General features: G+C 33.1%; 1 protein-coding gene across 1 annotated transcript in view; it reads right to left on the bottom strand.

Moving 5' to 3' along the window:
* Window positions 1-20226, bottom strand: part of LRRTM4 (leucine rich repeat transmembrane neuronal 4) — a 709128-nt gene extending 688902 nt beyond the window's left edge. Inside the window, 3 exon segments of the mRNA XM_033125619.1 lie at window positions 16081-16452; window positions 16454-17628; window positions 19972-20226. Of these exon segments, the coding sequence (XP_032981510.1) occupies window positions 16081-16452; window positions 16454-17628; window positions 19972-19978 (1554 nt within the window). The 5' untranslated portion in view covers window positions 19979-20226.
* Window positions 20227-20443: the final 217 nt, after the last annotated feature.

The raw sequence follows: 20443 nt of genomic DNA, 5'->3' as shown, positions 1-20443 counted from the left end.
TTTGCATGGAAAAATAAAACAATGAAATGATTAAAGGAAAATGAAAATGAATATTTATTTAATATGTTCTGGAGAGAACATTTGTGCCATACAAAAAAGGCATAAACAATAAAATAAAATATAGAATAACTGAAATATGTGAAATTAATTTTCAATTACACAATAAAAATTCCACCTAAAATAATTAAAAGATAAACAAGAAACCCTGAGAAAAACATCTGTGATGCTTACGGAAGCTAAAGGATTAATAAACTAATTTAAAACCTATAATAACTCAATAAAAATTATGAATTGACAAAGAAAATGAACATATAATATATAAAATAAAATAAAGGTCAAACAAATACAAGAAATTATATAAATCATTAGTAATCAAAGCGGTGAATATAAAAAAAAATACCTTTACATTTATATTGGAACAGGTCACCATCAAAAATTTTTTTAAATGTTGAAGTAGAGAAGCTGGATTGAAATATCAATATGTAATTTTAATCCTTAAATATATTTCGAAAGATATAGATGTGCAGGTGATCATCTTAAGGTTGTTTATTCCAAAAATGTTGAAACCACCACCTAAACAAAACTGGAACCCACGTACAGTAAAGTAACATACAATATTACTAAATATCCATTAACTAAAATTATTATAGATAACTGCTTATTGATGTATAAAGATACTCAAAATAGGGTAAGTAAAAATGGCAGGTTATAAACAATTTGTATCTATTACTTGTATTCGTGTAACAAAAATACACAAATATGGGCAGAAAAGATATATAAAGGTATTTTTCGACTATTAATCTTTATGTGTTTTGTGATCTTGAATCTAAACTGTATTAATGACAAAAGTTAGTGTAAAAATGCGTATTAAAAAGATCTACACCCAAATCTATACCCTAAAGTTAATTTATACTTTTAAACTTTAAACCATCAACTTACTAATTTTTCAAGACAAAAATTACAAAGAAATTTTGCAAAGAGTCTAATTATTTTCCAAAGGCAGAAAATAAACAGAAATGAAATTTGGAAATGCAGTCATTTGTTCTTTCAGTAAACATGTATGAAGTTCCTTTTCTAGAAAAGACATGGCGTGAGGTATTAGGGATATGCTGTCAAACAAAAGCAGTCCTGTATTATCTTCCTTTAGGTGGAGTAGATTCATATAGAATTGGAAGACATTAATCAACTCACTAAGAAAGAAGTGGTGGCGAGCAAAAATAAAAGAGTGTGGTTTGACAACACAAGGGTTTCTACAGGGGCTTCCTGAGGAGGTTGTCAATGGGTTTATTGACAGCATTCTAGGGTCGGGTTTATACAATGATGTTGAAAAAGAAGAGAGCATGACAAATAAGAGAGAAAGAAAAGGAGGCCAGTGTAGGGAGTGCAGAGGCTTCCTTGGATGGATATTTGAGAGCAAGGGAGTATGATGTGAGAAGAATCTGGGAAGGCAGGGCCAGGTTACTCAGGATTTTTAAGATCATGTTAAAGGTTTTAGTTTTCATCCTAAAAACAACAGAACTCCACTAAATTGCTTTAAATAAAGGAGGAGGGTGATATGAGGAGGTTTCATTTTGAAAATTGCACCTTGTGAGCAATGCAGACAATAAATCCAATTGAGCAAGGGCTGCGTTAGGGAAATTACATAAGGCAAAAAGGTGGCACTAAGGAAGTTAGAGAGGCATGGATGGATTTGAGAGAGACTTCAGAGGTAAAATCCACAGAACTTCATAATGGATTGCTTATGGAGGATGAGGATGGGGTCAAGGATGAGTCCTATGATTTGGACTTACAGAAATAGATAGCTTCACTCCCAAGACAAGAACCACTGAAAGAAAACGAAGCTTGGAAAGAAAGGTCATGGTTTGGTTTAGAAATGGGTTTAAGGTATATTTTAGACATTTGAATTCAGATGTCAAATACGAAATTGGTATACATGAGGGGAATTCAGAGACAAAGTCAAGCAATAGGGAAATAACTTATTTATCATTAGTGTTTAAATAATAATACATGCTGTTTATGGAGGGAGGGAGAGAGAGAGAGAGAGAGAGAGAGAGAGAGAATGCGTATGAATGAATAGTGGTATAAGAGAAGGTACAGGATGGAGACATAAGGATATGGAAAAGGACGTGTTGAAATGAAGAAGGAATGGTCCGAGTAGAGAAGTCCAGGAAGGAAAACAATTAAAGAAGGAAGAAAAAAAGTGTTGAATGTTACTGAGATATCAAAGTAAAACAAAGAATAAAAAAAGGGCATCAAATTTAGTGATAATAAGGTCAGTGGCAAACTTAGCAGAAGCTGTTTTGATGGCTTGACAGGCTCTGATAACAGTGACTTGAGGAATATAGGGAGTGATTCATGGGGAAATGTAGACTGGTGTAGAATTTTTTGGAAAGACTTTCTATGAACAGGGAAATAAGATAAGTCAAGAGTAGAGGAAAATACCAGGTTAGGAGAAAATGCTATGTTGTTCATTTTTGAAAGATACGACTCCAGAGTGTACAAAGCCTATGAAAATGATCTAGGTTAGGAACTAGCAAACCCTAAGGTATGAGGCAAACCCAGCCTGCTGCCCATTTTTGTAAATATGGTTTTATTGGGACACAGATGTTTCCTGCTTTTACATATTTTCTATGCTTGCTTTCATACTACAATGGCAGATTTAAGTGGTTGTGACAGAGACCATATGGCCAACAAAGTCTAAAATATTTGCTACCTGGTCCTTTACAGAAATATTTTTCCAACCCCTGAACTAGATCAAAGAAATAATTTTGCTATAAAAGAAAGCAAAAGGTAAGATAAGAATGATAAGGTAAAATTACTTAGAATTTACGAGCGCACTGGTGGAGGCATTCTTTCAAGACATACGCGATACTATTCCTTGGGAAGTAGAATGTTGACATAATTCCCTATAGTTGGAAGGTAATTCTCCTCAAGTTCAATTAAAAAATCAATAAATCTGAAAAGATTTAGCAGCTATGAACAAGAATAAATTAACTAAAATAACAACTAAAATACAAAAATCTACAGTAATTTTACATCTTTAAAGATTAACAATCTTAAGGAAAAGGTACACACCTAATGATCAAATGCTTTTATTCTAGATTATAAAAGTAGGGATCTAAGAAACTCACCTGCCTCATTTTCAGTTTCTACTATAGTGATCCATAATGATTTAATGAACAAATATATGACTAGAGATTTGAGAATAAGTATTACCTAAATAAATCATTTTATGTTAAATTTTCAAAAAAAATGGGTATTTTTCTAGAAAACTATAATATTCTGATTCAAAGTCACAAAAAGGCAAAAATACAAATGGATAAAATTTATAATTTTTTCTCAGTATTATATCCAAAAAGGGCACTACAAAGGCTATTTTTGGTGGATACTTTTAAATTTAAAGGAAATGATAATGTCCATATAATTTTAACTATCTCAGAGTTAGAAAAGATCAATTATTAAATATAACAACTGATAAAGAGAGCATAATATCTATCCCCCTTCTTAATTAAGACAGGTTTAATAATCTTAAACAAAAGTAAAGTCAATGAGAGCTGATCTAGGTAAGAATATTATGAAAGAAACAACCATAATTTATTACAGAAATGCAAATAACATTTAACGTTAGAAAATAAAAATATATACAGAGGGTGCCAAAAAATGTATTACACATTTTAAGAAAGGAAAACTATTAAAATTGTAATACTCAATATATACCGATAACAAAAGATAAATACAAGTCACCTTTGACTCCTGCAATTACAAGGGTGCTCAAAGTGGTTACCATCAGCGTCCAGACATTTCTGATTGTGGCGAACTACTGCTTGAGCAATGTTGACCAAAGTATCCATTTGTATACATTTTTTGGCACCCCGGTATAATTCATAATACCAATAACTAAAATGTGGAGAAAAAACATGCCTCATAAAAAGAGAAAAACAAAATGCCAAAAAGTCACTTAGTCACTTAGTAAAACTTCATGTCCATCCTGATGAATGTATATTTTATAAATGAGATTAGAGGTATAATAAATGTGAAAAGTTTTTACCTAAAACAAAATATTTCATTCATTATTGTAAACATAGCACTGAGCCCAGTGTTAACACCAACTAATGTAGGTACACAATACATTTTTGTTGAATAAATGAATGAATAAACAGAATGATAAAAAGGACAAAAACACAGGAAATAGTCTGTTAAAATTAGGAACAAAAAATGTTGCTCCAAATCACAGTAATTATTTCATATTATTCTACAAGATTTAGTCAAAAGAATATAGAAAAATAAGTAACAATTACAAAGTTAACACTTTTTGTATTTTATAAAATTAATGGTAACTAAACAAAATATTTTTAATTAACTTAATTTACTGAAATTAATTGATTTGGTCAAATATTGATAATTACATATGCACATGTATAGTACGTGTATGTTCTTATATATGTATTAAAATTTTAAAATGAATCAACTCATCTTTATTGGGGACCTAAGAAATGGGTAATATAAATGGAGCTCTATGCCATTTTTATACTATCTGTAACATTTCCTTTTGACAACTGTAGAGATTTCAATTATTTCCCTTATGGATTCATAGATCCACATAATCTCAGACAAAATTGTGTGTGTGTGTGTGTGTGTGTGTGTTTTCAGTAAAAAAAGAAAGTTGTAAAATTTTATTTCAAATAAAAATAGCAAAGAATAACAAAGATAATTGTTAAAAATACGTAGAATTTAACACTAGAAATAGAGACACACTTATAAAACCTAAAATCTATTTTACAACTACAATAGTGTAAAAATATGATTCTGATACAATAGAAAGTGAATCCATGGGAAGAATACAAAAAGAACAAAATTAATGTGGATATATGAAAATTTTACTTTAAGTAAAACATGCTGGGAAAAGTATAATTTTTAGTGAGAAAAAAACAACTAGGTCTATGTTTCACATGATATACTAAAGAATATTTTAGGTAGATTAAAGAATTAAATATAAATATAAACCCACAGAGGAAATAATGAAAGTGAATGTTTACTTACATAGAAGCTGGGAAAGGCCTTTCTAAAAATTAAAGCAATGAATGAAAACCAGTACTATTGTAGACCTCATGGCTATAAATATAGCATATTTCAAAATAAGAAATCCAATAATACCACATATACAAAAAAATTATTCTACTGTTCTCAAGCTGAAGATGTAAATACTAAATAAAAAAGGTGTCAATTTGTTAGATGAAAAATATAATAATGTTGGTGTATATGTCAAAAAATGATTAATTCATGCAATTCATGTAATGCAAGTATATTTTTTAGATAATGATTTGGTGATACGAGTTAACTTTAAAGTTTTCATTATTTTGACTACGAATTTTCTCTTCTAATAATCTAAATGGGGAGGTCACTGAAGAAATATTTGTAACAGTGAAACAAAGCAACATAAATGTCCAACAAAAGGAAGATATAAGCAAAACACGACACATCTTAGGGATGTATTTTCAAAAGATAATGTTTAAAAAGTGGTTCTATTCATTATAAAATTTGAACTTCAAAGTAAAAATATATATATATGTATATAAATTTGAACTTCAAAGTAAAATATATATGTATATAAATTTGAACTTCAAAGTAAAAATATATATATAAATATATATATATATATATTAGCAAGTTATTCACTATATGTGTGTGTGTGTGTGTATATATACACACACACACACACACATATATATATATATACAGCTTTCAATGTCAAATTAATCTTATAAACACCCATACACACATAGATGTGCACCTAAGTAAATATAGCAGAATTTTTAAAGTATTTTCACTGCATAATGGGATTTTTGATAGTTGTTTATTTTCATAAATAACCTCATGTTTTGAACATTTTCTATGGAATTATCCACTTATAATTAGAAAATAATAAAATATAAAATATGTCAGGTTAATCCACAAAATTATACTTGTTCATATTTCAGAGTAATATTTATCTGTCTGTTTAATAGAAGAGGGATAGTCTGACAACATTAATAAAGTAATATGTTTGTTTCTGTGATTAATCACTATGTTCCAGTAAATTTTCAGAATTTCTGTAAATTCTCAGAGAGAGAATGGATACTATCTTCTTTCTAGGACAATGCTCCTCACCAATCTTCATGTTTTGGTGGAGAGTTGTATACACATTCTCAAGGAAGATGTTATGCTAAAATTAAAGAGGCAAAAAGTTGGAATGTTGATTTAAAAATCATCTCTTATCCTCCAGTCATTTGAGAAAAGACAAAATATGAAGACATTGAGAACCAATGGAACTATGATTTGGAAAAGGTTAAATACGTACATTTATATTTTATGCTCTCTTATCTTTCAAGTTTCAAGACTGGAATCTAAGCATCGATTCTCAAAAAATGTTTTAAAAGTCGGATTAGAATGTAATAGACCATATCTCAAAATGTAAAACTGATTGACAATCTGGCAAATAGATAGGAGGGTAAAGAGACTGCAAAAAGTAAGGTCAGGATTAATGGCTCTTTGCTGTCACACTTTGCTGCAGGTCAGAAATTACAGTAGGAACAGCTACCACTGAACTGGCATCCTGAATATGATGGGAAAAATGAGATCCTCCATGGCGTGGACCTCGTGCCAGCACTGAATTGCCCAAGACAAGATAGGCAAGTTTACCATAAGAGACAGCAAAGTCACACTAGCAATAAAAATAGTGTGATTCAAAAGCAACCTATGAGGTCGTCTATTTAATCACAGTGCCCTTTGGAAAAAAAGGACATGAGCAGTCCACTAAATTCTTCCTTGATCTGCATAGTGGAAGAGTGCTAGGTCAAGTGAACAGAAGTCCAACTTGAATCAGATGTCTGGGCCAGACTTAAGCCAGTTTACAGATCCAGAACCTTTTGAATGAAAGGCAGGTCAGACACCCTTGAGGAAAGATCCTGCTAAGCAGCTAAACTATCAAACATGCATACTCTTAATCTTTCCCCTGGCTTTCCCCAAAGGAACACATGGCTATTTACCAAGGTGGATGTGCAATGGGGAAAGTGAAGTAATCAGACTTTGGGGGATTACTGGACATTGTCCCTGAAGTGAGATTCAAAATATCACCTTTGGTCCCCTAGCCAGGGTGAGGGCTCACTGTGATTAATGGACTTTTGGTTCAGGTCCATTTCACAGCATGTCTAGTGGGTCCATGAGTCTATCCTGGGGTTATTTTCCTAGTTCCAGAATACATAACTGGAAGAGACATACTCGACAACTGGCAGAATCCCAAATTTGGAGTAATTCCACCTTTCCAATTACAAAGAAAACGACGTGTGGTCTTCTCTTGCAAAGATAACATGTTTCTTTTATATGTAGGATGTTTCTTTTTGCTAAGAATCCATACCGAGTGGTGCCCTCTATTTCATAGCATGCAATAGTATCACACTATGTATTCTATGGGGAAACTTAAAAAAGAAATGTATTTCACTTTAAAATACATTACAGATATTGGGAGAAAAATAGGAATTACATAATAATATACTTATGCAAAAATAAGAGCTCATTTTATATTTAACTAAATATGCACACTAGAGAAATATTGGGTCTTCTTAAAAATCACATATTAACTTATTCATAAGGAATATCCTATATACTGTTTGAAAATTCCCACTCGTATGAATAAATACTTTAGGAAAATTAAAACTGCCTCCATTTGTTAAGAAAATGAAAGGAAGGGTACAATTTGATCAGACTGGAAATTTGTAAGTTGTTTCTATAACCCATTTCTTCTTTAGAGTTAATACCAGTACAAGAATTGAAAATGCTGCTTTCTTTGAAATGTGAATAAAATGTTCAGCAAAGGGAGTATTTTACAAATCCCAGGGTATTATTTAAATATTAGTGTGTCTGGTACCCAAACTAAATTACAGCTCAGACAAGGGACTGAAAGGTCAGGTTTATTGTTCACTTTAGTAAAAATGTAACCACAACACTTGTTTCTACATCAGGGAGTATTATAACCATCATTATAATAATAATAACAATGAAAATAATACAGCCACATTGTATTTTGCATTTTTCAGTAGACAATAGGGCTTATGGCTAATAATAATTTATATTTACACTGAAGCTTTTTATGGAGGAATTCAGAGTGGTTTTTGAATAGTAGCTCATTAATCATTTCAACAAGTTAGTTGGAAAGTTATTATCCCAGTTCAATAGATGGAAAAAATTGTATCACAGAAAGGTCAGATATATATTTACTTGTCCGATATTACAGAAGTAAAGTGAGTCAGTTTCAAATCTCTGAGACCTCTTTTTCACCCCTCGATCTAACCACTGGACCAATGCAATTTCGGTCCATGTTGCGGTTTGACCATCAACCTGAAGTACTTTAAGGCTGACCTCTCTGCTATTACTTTTACAGACCTACAAACACAGAAAAAAATAACAATTTTTCATCTATGGAGACCATACTAAAAAAAGACTCAGGCACAATTAATATATATTTCTATTTTTTTTCCTTTTTTTTAAGTCTTATTCGAAACATTTAACAATAGTTGGTGTCAATTTAAAAGTATAAATATCAAATACTTAATAGTGAAATGTACCATGATCAATTTATGCTAAAACAAACAGGAAATATTTTCAGGGCTTCATTTGAACATAAATGAATTTAATAAGAGTCAGTCAAAGGAAACAAAAAAATCAACTTTCAATATCCCCAGCACCACCAATAATGAGACCTTTAGGAGAATATTAAAGAACGAATGTAAAGTGACTTGATGGAGCAACTGAAAAAGCGAGCATAGAATTCATACCAAAAGACTGTTGCTTGATTTTTTTGTTTAAACAGTTGTAATGAAATTAGTGTAATTTCAATGTTTTATTTGATGATAGTTAATTTCAAAAGAAGACAGAAAAACAAAAATTGTTATCCTTTAAAATGAAAGTACACAGTGAATATAAATTAAATGCATTGACTTTCCAAAATCAAACAATGTATCATTTGCTATTCCAAAATTAGTATCCATATAGTTTTGCTCTAACCTTAAAAAGGAACTTCAAATGGAATCAATTCATGAGTCTATATATTCCTATTTAGACATATACATTTGCTTACTGAGATCTTAAAGACTGAGTTTTCTTAAACCCATCTATATTCATATTATCTTGTCAGATTCGAGTACTCAAATATATTATAAAATCAATACACTTTTAGTTTTTAAATTCAATGAGATCTGAAGATTTCAACCATTGAAATATTAGATTAAAATGATAATTATAAATTTGTGTAGAAAATTTTGTTTTAGAGTTATTTTCTGTACCTTAAGTATTCCTTTTAAAACCAAAGTGATCAAAATGTTTACTGCACCTTACTTTCTTCTATTAATACTATAAGAATTTATGTTTTTTAGAAAAAGACAAAAAAGATGAATCTTTTTTGTAGGTTTCATGGTTACATCTTTACCACTAATGCTAATGTTTGAAAATTCAGTAAATACACAGAAGACTGAAGTAAAGGAGAGAAAACAACCTTTTAAGAGATGGTGGTATGGTTACCCTCAAATTCATAAAATAATCATAATCAAGGCAATGATAGAAGAAACAACATTTTGATGTCTTTAAATTTTCCTTAATGACTCTTCCAAATATTTACTTTTGAGGCAATTCATGTGAACTGAACAAGTTAGTAAAGAACAGGGTTTATTCAAAAGTATAATATATCACTGTACTATCTGTGCAATATATACTTCAGTTTTTCAGATATAGTTATGTGGGATACATGGGCGCTTAATTTTACATTGTTGTTTAAACACAATTGTATTTCAAAGTTACTTTGATATTTATGTTTAAGAATACCATTTATATAATATTAAAATATAAAGTATCTCATTTTCATGTACAAACATGTACAATAATGTCAAACATCATAATCTTATTTAGTTATGCATGTGTTTATTATTTATTTCATATCCAGGCTTCAGCTTTTGTTCCATGTTTTCCTTTTAGCCAGCTTATTCACAATTTTTGCAAAGTATATTTTCCTGATTTTTTAAAATATTCTCACTATTACTTTAATTTTTCACTACTGTGTATCAACTTTGCTATCATTTCATTCTCAAACCTTATTTTTACAAATATTATAATATGTAAGATTTGACTTAAAGTCAACTATCTTTCTTTTAAAGAACTAATTTCCTACAGTTACATTTGTTTAGACCTTAATTTCTCTTGACAGTGAAAGCATTATTTTTTTAAACTATTTAGCAGGAGAATAAATTATAGCTTTGGCACATATCGAGCAGTTTCAAGCATATTAAAGCAGTTTATTAAAAAGCCAGCGATTTTGATACCATAAGAAATACTGTGCTTTTTCTCAACCTTAAGTTACGGTTAAAATTTTAATGGCATCGTGCATGAGAAAAATATCCTCATAATTTCTCTTTCATTTTAAGAATACTGAGTTTTTATTAAAATCATCCAATAAATGATAGTCTTTTGGTATTATAAAAAGCAATTTTAATTTGTAAAACATATTCAGCATTACTTTCATGCTTTTCACTGATCCAAAGACATACTAATTTTTCAAAACTACCAGTATCTGGTAATATACAGGTTGCCATTGTTTCACTTTGATTTAGTGACTCATGAAACTCTAGAGACATGAAATTTCTGATGACTCACTGTCCCCAATGCTAATATTACCAAGCAACTTGCAAAGCATAAAGCTATCTATAAATGTAGCTCTAGGACTAGATTCTACTGAATATAGAAAAGTCTCAAAAAGAAAAATTCTGGAATCATGACGATTACTGGGGTGTGTCAAAAGCTATACATTTGCCAGACATATCAACTTGGGAGCTGAGAGATAAACCAATTGTTAAAACCTTGTCCATGAGATGCAAACACGAGCTAATTCGCGAAAAAGTAATTGAACCCTTTATTCTCAGTTTAAAATCGCTCCTAAATTAATGTCAGGCCTTCTTGGCAGCTGTCTCTCTTCACTACCACCATCTGCAGATTCTAATGAAAACTATTCACAAATAGATTTTAATTGGATCAAATTCAGACTATAGATTTTTAAAAAAGAAGTCATATTTTAAATGCTTCAAAATTACTAGTTATTTTGCATAATTTAAAAGATATATAAATTTGTGTGTGTGTCTTCTCAAGTGTGCGCGCACGTGTGTGTGTGTGTGTGTGTGTGTGAGTGTGTGTGTGTTAGGTACTTTCCCCTCAAGCATGAAGAAATTGTATGGCTGTTCACACAGCAGGCCATTTTTTTGTTTTTTATTAACTCTAGTAGTTCTTTCTTTTCTCATTGGCAATGAATATAAATCTCTCAGTTTTTTGAGTATATCCATCTTCCTCTTGTGGTCCTGGGAATGATCAGAGAAATTTTACAGTTTACTACTTACTCTGAGGAATGTTTTGATTTGGGATATATTGTGCTAGTTGAATACATTCACTAAGTGATGGGTCACAGAGAAATGAAGTGACTAGTCCAAAGTCAAACCAAAAATGAAAATGTGTAGTTTAAATTCTGCTTTTCTTTCTTTTTTTCTTTCTTTCTTTTTTTTTTTTTTTTTTTTTTTTTTTAAGAATATTAGACTGTCTAGACATAAGATACTTAGAACTTTAGAGAGATTTAGTATTTAACCTTAAGAAGTATGTTCCTGACTTACAGATTCTGGTCATTTTAACCCTTATTTTTCACTAATACTTCAAGTCTTCAAAATGGACAAAAAACTTAATGGAAATACATTTATATTCTCTCTCGCAGTATATGAACACATACACATACTTACATACAAACACACACATATACACACATAAATATACTTTATATGAATATACAAAGTATACTTTCAATTACAATATTTTAACATGATACAGTAGTAGTTAGCCATTAAAATAAAGTTTATTTTGTATAGCTTTATGTTGGTAAGGTGTTAAATTCAATGATACTGGTCCTGCTTTACTTAGAATCCTCTTTGAACATATTATGCTTTTTCCGTTCTTAGAAATTCATTCTGTATACTTCAAAATGTCAATTTCTAAAGTTTAGAAAGATATTAATAACCCCTTAAGTCAATAGTTTGGTCCTGACCTAAGACACTCAATAAATATAAATGTAAACTGTTAGAAATGGTCTACACCACCCACTGCACAGCAGTGAAAGAAATAATGTAAGCCCCAAATAACCTATATATTTATAGTTTACATGATTTTGAAGAGTATAACCAAAATATCAAGTATTTGGAAAATATATATCTAATGTCACCTATACTCCCATTTTCCTAATGACAGCACTGTTAGCATTTTATGGGACCATTAAACTTTATATTATAATTACTTTACTTTTAAAAACCCTAGATAGAGGTTGCCTTTAGAGACAACTTTCATTCATTTTAAAGTTTTACCAATTTCATCTTTTTAATTCAAAAGGCAAACATGAAATGTTCTTTCTTGTCCTATATTCAAATGACTGATTTTATAAATGTCCGTGCTATTTTCAGTTGATAAACATGTCCTAGAAGAACCAGATTTTCAAAAATCTCTCCTATATAATCTGTACGTACACTTTTGGTATGCAGGATCAATTAACTTCATAATTTCTGTAATACTTTTAGGGAGATAGATCTATGCAGGTTCACAAGCTGTTTCCTAAAGTAAGTATTAGCAATTTTCTCTTTCATGACACCTCACTAAGTTTTAGGCAAAGCTGTATCCTTTTGGCATTAGGTTCTCTTTACTGAGCACATATTGAGGACAAATTAAATGATTCATTCCAACCTAGCACACTGATCCACTCAAAGTATGATGATTGAGATGTATGTATCTATTAGAATTGAGCCATATATCATATTAATTATTCATAACTATCTACTCTATTCGTCTTTTATAGATATAAGAGATTTTTACTGCCTAAATTATTACAATATTCTCCTTCAGTTGATTAGCATAGGATGTGCACATGGACTTTTCAAAATTAAAACTTGTAAAGAATAGAGCCAAAGTAATAGACTTTGTAAACTGCGTATTATATTTTCGTCGGGGGGGTCACAGACACTATCCTAATCCTAAATTTTAATATTTTTACTTTCTTCTCAAAAGAAATAGACAAAATGAATATTTTAACTATAGGTAGGCCATAATAACTGAATATAACATCAGTGTGTAAGTGGAATTTTCAATTTAATACAATTTTTTTTCAAGGCACTAATCAGAAAATTAGCATTTGGTGCTAAGTTTCCTAGTGAAACATTTATGGCTTTATTGGGTATTTGACATTTTGAATTAAAAAAAAAGCTACTTCACAAAATTATATTATAAATATATTAATAGTCCTCTATTTTTCTAAGCTATTGATATCGTGAGGCTGATGAAAATACCACCAGACTAAAACCCAGCATACCTCTACTGTCCTAAAAAATCATAATCTTGGGCAAATCTTTCCTTTCTCTTGGTTTCATGTTGTAGAAAAGTTTTCTCAACAGGAGGAATTTTACTCCGAGGTGACAAAGAAGTAAGGGAAAATTATGGTTTTCCTAACAAGTTTAAGAATTTGCTTTTTCTCAATTCTGATATCTAGTTATAAATTGTAACACACTGACTATCCTGTCAGAAAGGGGGAGTAGTAGCTGCAATGTTTGCTTTTGTGTGTTTGTGTTTCAAAACAAATTAATGTTCATTTAAATGTAGGTTTATTGGACCCCTAACACTTGAAAGTGAAGTTATGGTCTTAAATGGTTAGCTTACCATTTTCTCCCTTTTCGGGCATGGAGAGTTTGATCTACTTCAATAGGACTGCCATTTTGAATCAATAGCGTCATTATAATATTTAACTAAATTCTTCATTACTTAACACCACAACACCACGTCCATCATTCATCCCCAACAAAACCACTGAAATTTCCTGACCATAAACACCATTCTACATAACATCTATAGTATCAAAATGTAGTTTCAAACACTCATGTTTTTATGGAATAAAACAGGGTTTTATTTTGTTTCTATTATTATAATGCCTACAGTCTCTGAAGGAATAATCTCTGGAATTTAAGATCTCCGAAAAGGTTTTAGAGCCACTGTTCTTAATCCTAGGCTTCAATAATCTTTCTTCTTTTGGGGGGATTCTTATAAATAAAAATCACCATTCTACTGCAAAAGTCAAGAGAAAATGAATGAATGGATCTGGACTTTTCTTTCCTTTCTATATTACTAGCCTTTAAAAGGATCTCAAACTATAAAAAGAATCTAGAATAAAACAGGATTAATTTATTTTACTAATATTCACATATAAATGTCGATCTGCAATAAAAGCATCAAGCCTTGTTTGATTTTATATAAAATATTTTATTCTCTAATTTTTAAAGGCTATGGCATATACAAGTAAATCTAGGATTACTTTTCTCATTTTCAATCATGGACAAAAAAGGAGAAACTGAACTCAGAAGAACAGCTCAATACTCCAAATTATACTGAGTTGCAGATTATTTCAAACTCAAAGAACATTTTCATTAGCATCTGCATTTAAAATATGGAAAGATTTGGGTATATATTATCAAAGAGCAAATATATTTCCAACTGTTATATCTAGTATTAAAATGGGCCAAGTCTTTAAATACCCGTTAAAACTTTCTTTTGAAAAAGTAGTGTTTAAAATTGGATACTAAGATGACAAAGTGCCAGAACTTAATCTCTCTTCACTAGTTCCTTCCAGCAACAAGGCCCTGGCAGTCAGTCTTTGTACTTTTTGGTCAACTTTACCAAGAAAAGAATGATTTGCAACTGGTATTCCTTACTAGCAAGTTGAAATATGTGACAATTTTGATTATTATGACTATTCATAAACATGTTCCTGTAAGGGATCTTTAAATTAATAATCAGAAACTGGGTGAAAACTTCTTCTCATGAAAACGAAAACAATAAATAACATGAAATGCCTTCATGTGAGGCTAATATTACAGAAAGGGAAAAATACCCAGAACTCAAATCTCTCTCTTTTTATTTATAAATATTTGCAATACTTAGTTTTGGGTAAGTTTAACAAGAATGAACATTGTTTCTTTTGGGGATGACAACAACGCTGACAGACAGTCCCTGTTATGCCTGTCATTATGTTATTGCTAAATCATCCACGATATCATGACCTGATTTTAGTTTCCACGGACAAAGTCAAAACATGAAGTTTAAGTTTCATTCTAATTATATATAAATAGCCAGCACTTAAGAAACCTTTGAAAAAAATGATCTATGTCCAGTAATTAAAAAAAAGGAAGGAAGGAAGGAAGGAAAGAAGGAAGGAAGGAAGGAAAAAAGAAAGGAAGGAAGGAAGAAAAGAAGGAAAGGAAAGAAGGAGGAAGGAAAGAAAGAATAGATGGCAGAGAAGGGGATAGAGGGAAGGTGGGAAGAAGGAAGAAAGGGAGGAAGACAGACATCTTTAAAAACCTAATAAAATTACACAGTGGGCCTCTGACATTCTTTATACTGGTCTAATAACTAAATGGCAAGTAACATAAAAACAGTTATCCCTGTGAGATCCCTGTTGCATGCTTTAATTAAAAACTAAAATGTACAATAAAAATCAAACCTTGGGTAAATTGCTCTTTGGTTTAAATCGTCATTACCTCCTGGAATTTTGGTAAAATCACTTTGTTTTTAAATTAATCTGGCCTCCCCTTTACTCCATTACAAAAGTCAAACAAGAACCAGACATAAATTTTAGAATGAAAGAATTTTGTTTGTGTATATGTGTGTTAAGTCCAACGCATGTATACAAACTCTTAAAAAAACCAAAAAAAAAAAAAAAAAAAACCAGATGTTGTAACATAGTGCTTTATTCCAACTTAATCTCATCCTTGAGTGAACTTCCTTCAAATTTCAACCATAAAGAAAGAAAAAAAAAAAAAGCAGTCAATTCCTGGTGGTTGTAATTTAATTAAGTAACCTTTCACACTGAGCAAAACTCAAAAGCAAAAGGGTCATTAATCTTTCTAGTGATTAGAGACACCTCTAGTGCTTCAAACATTTACCTCTCCTTCCCCGCAGTAGAAATGCTTTTAGGAGGATCATGGTTCATACCTCACATTCCCTGGAGCCAGAGATGGTATATGTGCAGGGCCCAGATCCATTAACGGATATATCCATGGTCTCAGAGTTTGTAGGCTTGTAGTCCACGTAATACTCCTGTAAAGGGGAATTCATCTGTCTTTCAGACTCTCTGGTCTTTTTCCGCCGCCTCTTCATAAGAGAGTGCTGCTGAAGTTGTTTCATGCTGGCTGGGTAGCGTTTCCAAGACACATAGATAACCAAGAGGATCATGGCCACCGAGAGGAAGAGAGCCACACTCCCTGCAATGATTTTGTGAAATGAAACATGCTCATACTCTTGCTCTGTGCCAGGAATCTGAAACCCTGGAGAGGGGGTTGGTGTTTCAAGGGGGGGTTGGGGGGGGATCAGATTTGGAGAACGTAGGTTTAGGGATGATCAGAGGCTTCTGGGGAGTTTGGGGTACCAGGGGGGCTCTTTCTGTGTTGACAACCTGAACGTCAGAGCAGATATTGTATGTTTCGACTGCATCACTAACCTTTTCACCCTGAATATGTTTAGGTCCTGCACATATCATGGTGCTTTCCTTATTTCCTTTGAAATTCTTAAGCCAATAAAATAGAGGACAAATGCTCCGACTGCACTCCCACATATTTCCAGACAAAGTGATGGATATTAATGATATCCACGCATTGACAGTTTCCTGTGAGATGTTGGTAAGCTTGTTGGAATCCAAATTCAATTTTTGCAAATTGGGCAGACATTTAAATGTGCCCGGCTCGATTCCTTGGATGTCATTCCCTGATAAATCCAAGTTGTGTAAGGAACTCCAAGTCCATGTTAAGCCTTGACTAATGGAGCGAATCCTGTTCCATTGTAAGTAAATTGAGCGGAGGTTGAAGAGACGCGGAAAATGAGCAAAATTGATCTTAGAAAACTGATTGTGCTCCAAGTGGAGCTCCTTTAACTTCAAGAGGCCAGCAAAAGCATTTCGGGACAAGCTTCGAAGACGATTGTAACCCAAATCTAGGAAGTCAAGATTTCGGCAGTCTTGAAAAACTCTTATTGGCACAGTCTTCAATGAATTGGATCTCAAGTGCAAAATGATGAGTTTCCGAAGGCCTTTAAATTGTTCCGATTGCAATGTCTGAAGCTTATTGTACGAAAGGTCCAGATTGCGGAGATTGGGAACTGGGTGAAAGGTTTTATTGTGCAGATAGGTAATTTTGTTGGAGCTTAGAATTAATTCTTTCAGTCTACGGATGCCTTGAAATGCATCTTCATCCACTGAGCTAATGTAATTATGGTCAAGATAAAGCCATATAAGCTGGTTAAGGCCGGCAAACTGATTGGATTTGAGTTTCTGAATACTGTTGAACCTTAATGATAAGCCTTGTGATCCTCCAGAAATGTTCTCTGGGATATCTGTGAAAGCATGAGACTCACAGTACACAATTTTGCCATCACATCTACAGTTCTTTGGGCAAGCTCTCTGAGCCCCCGTGAGCATAGCAAGCAGCAGTGTAGAAAGTAGCACAAGCACCACACGCATGCCTCTCAGCTGCGTAATTAAACGGAAACCTACAATGTTAAAAGAAGACAAATGCACATTGTAAAGCTATTAATATAAATCACCAGTATCAGGGGCATTTCATCTAGTGCAGTAATGGGACAGTTGATTTAAGAACAACGTGTTTAACATTGAAAGCCTTGTTGTCTTCAGTGTTGCATGTTTGCTATTTAGGTTTCATTCTTTCTTCCTTGATTTTCAAATCGCCATAGGGCTGTAGAACCCAGAACAGCTTTCCCGAGTTTCAGGAGTTCATGTGCACATCAACACTGAAAAGTACAGCCTTTTCACCTACTGACAACGTTTTAATAACAATAATATTTGTCTAGTCACTCTGTCAAAGACCAGCACCAAAAGGAAGAATACTAAGTCCTCTGGGAATGGCAAAAATGTGACTTCCTAAACCTCTTCCTCATACATTTTTCCTACTTGAACGAACAGGCTGTGATTTGGCAAAGGAGCTCCAGGAAGCTAGCAAGGTAACCCAAGTTTGCCCTGCCTGAAATTGTATCCTTATTGCATACTGGAAAAACAATACATGAGCTCTGAAAAAATAGCACTGGGACGAATGTGGGCAGCCAGTGAAGCACAGTATGAAGACTAATGACAGTGCAAGGTACTCTCAATGAGGTAATAGGCATATGTGCTTTCCACATTCAGGAGGAGCTGCTTTCTGTGCGACCCCGGCCCAGTGATACAGGCACACAGAGCCCTGACTACTGATTACTCAGAACACTCCAAAGTTAAGATCATCAAATTCCTATTAAATATTGGCATAAAAATGCAAAATAATCTTGTGTAGTATTAGTTTTACTGTTATTTTTAACATAGCTGCTTTTGCAAATATGGGGAATAAACAAGTAGAGAAGCGGCAAACTACCGTTCCCCTCCCCCATCCCAACCTGCTCAAATTTCTCACTGACTTTTTTTCCCTCCCCTACCTCCATTAACTTCAGAAAACCTGCATTAACTTCAGAAAACCTGCAAAGTTGCAACCTATTGCCACTTGCGCTGCATTTCCAAGTCATAGTATCTAAAGGGACGTCTTTCTTCTGTCAAAAGTAGATTTATTATTTTTTAGTGGTAGAAAAAAAAAAACACAAACTACCTTGTGATGCGGTTTCTCTATTTCTCTTAAAAATTCATATTGTTAACCAAGAGGCAATCAGCCAAACCCCTAATCAAATAAATAAATAAATAAATAAATAAATAAATAAATAAATAAATAAATAAATAAATAAATGAAACTCAACAACTCTCCTTTTACTCAACTGGTTAAGATTTTTTTTTTTTTCCTATTTGAAACCTGATCTTGCTCTCTGTCCTCTTGCCAGCAACAGACTCATTGAAATACATTCTAGCTCTCCCAGACAGGAGAAAGGGGGGGGGGGGGGTGCGGGGGGGGGGGATGGAAAAGCCAGTCACACTTGAAAAAATAAGACTGGCAAATGACTGCTGGAAATTTGGAAGCTGGGTTCAAGATACAGCTTCAAAGATAAGACAAGCCCTTGCGCGACCTCTGATAAAGTAGAGACCCCACCCCTACACACACACACAGTAAAGTGTTAACAATCTTCCTGACAGTGATCAGAAATACAAGTATGGTTAATATTAGCAAGAGAGAAGCAAACACAATGTTTTTCTCATGCTCAATTCCCAAGCTGTGCATACGCATACAGAAGAGGCAGTTTTAAAGATTATTTCTCTCCAGTCTAAGTCCGTGTTACGCATTTACAAATTAAAAAAAAAAAATACAAAAAGGAAAATGATCTACAAACATAATAGCAACTGTAGCGAGTCAACTGGAAAACTCAGAGGCTGCTGTTTTTTTTCCTGTTTCCTGTCTTTTATCAGCTAATGCCATGACTGAGGTTAGGAAGCCTAGGGGATCAGCTTTGCTAAGCAGAAAACAACAAAAGTTCACTTACCCATCCTTTGTCATCCAAAAGACGGTTCCCCCCCTCTCCGCTTTCTTCTTATTTGGTCTCCGGGGCTAAAACCATCACCACCTTCATGACACAGTGCGGCTGTCATTCACACCGTTCTGATCCCGCATGTGAGCTAGCAGCCCCATACAAACTTCCCCGGAGAGGACAAGCAAAAAAATATATATACATATATGAAAAAAAAAAATCAGCAAGGGCTGGCATGGGGGGCAGGGAGAAGGAAGCCGTTGGGGGCGGGGGGGGGGGGGTCCTAGGCTCTGAGGAGCATTGTGTAATTCACCAGAGACCCATCAGCAGTAATTGGCAATCTGTGTAAAAGAGCTACAGCACACCTCAGAGGTAACCAACTTCTCTGTAAAAAGAGAGGAGGGGAAAAAAAAAGAAAGAAAAAGAAAATCTTCAGAATACCTGGCATTCCTTATTGTGCTGGCTTTTGCCATCCCCAGATAAAGCAATTCATCCTCTGGATTTTCAGTTCTGGAAGCAAGCAGGCCTCCTGTGCTGTATGAGACCCCCGTTTAAAAGCTATGCAGGCTAGGTTTATCCATTTAGCTGGTCAGGTTTAAAGTGTTTTGTAGCTGTGCTGAGAGGCAGCCCTTGTCTAATTCAGAAGGCTTTCCAGAGACTGATGATGCTCAGAGCTTGTTGGTGCTAATGCTTGAGTTTGTGATACACTGAGTGCCCTCCGCTGGAGAAAACAGATTGCACATTAAAGACGGGAACAAGTGAGCCTGTCAGTGGTGTGCAGCATTCCCTCTCTCAGAAAGGGAAATTAAAGGCACAGGATCACTTTTTTCCTCTTCAATAATATATATTATGAAAGGTTTATGCCAAGGAGTACCATTCAGTGATATCATATTTAGTAAAACACTGCTTTCTA

This window comes from Rhinolophus ferrumequinum, chromosome 13 (assembly GCF_004115265.2).
Source record: "Rhinolophus ferrumequinum isolate MPI-CBG mRhiFer1 chromosome 13, mRhiFer1_v1.p, whole genome shotgun sequence".
Taxonomy (NCBI): domain Eukaryota; kingdom Metazoa; phylum Chordata; class Mammalia; order Chiroptera; family Rhinolophidae; genus Rhinolophus; species Rhinolophus ferrumequinum.
Note: the sequence above shows the minus strand (reverse complement) of the source record. Positions and strands in the feature narration are given on the sequence as shown.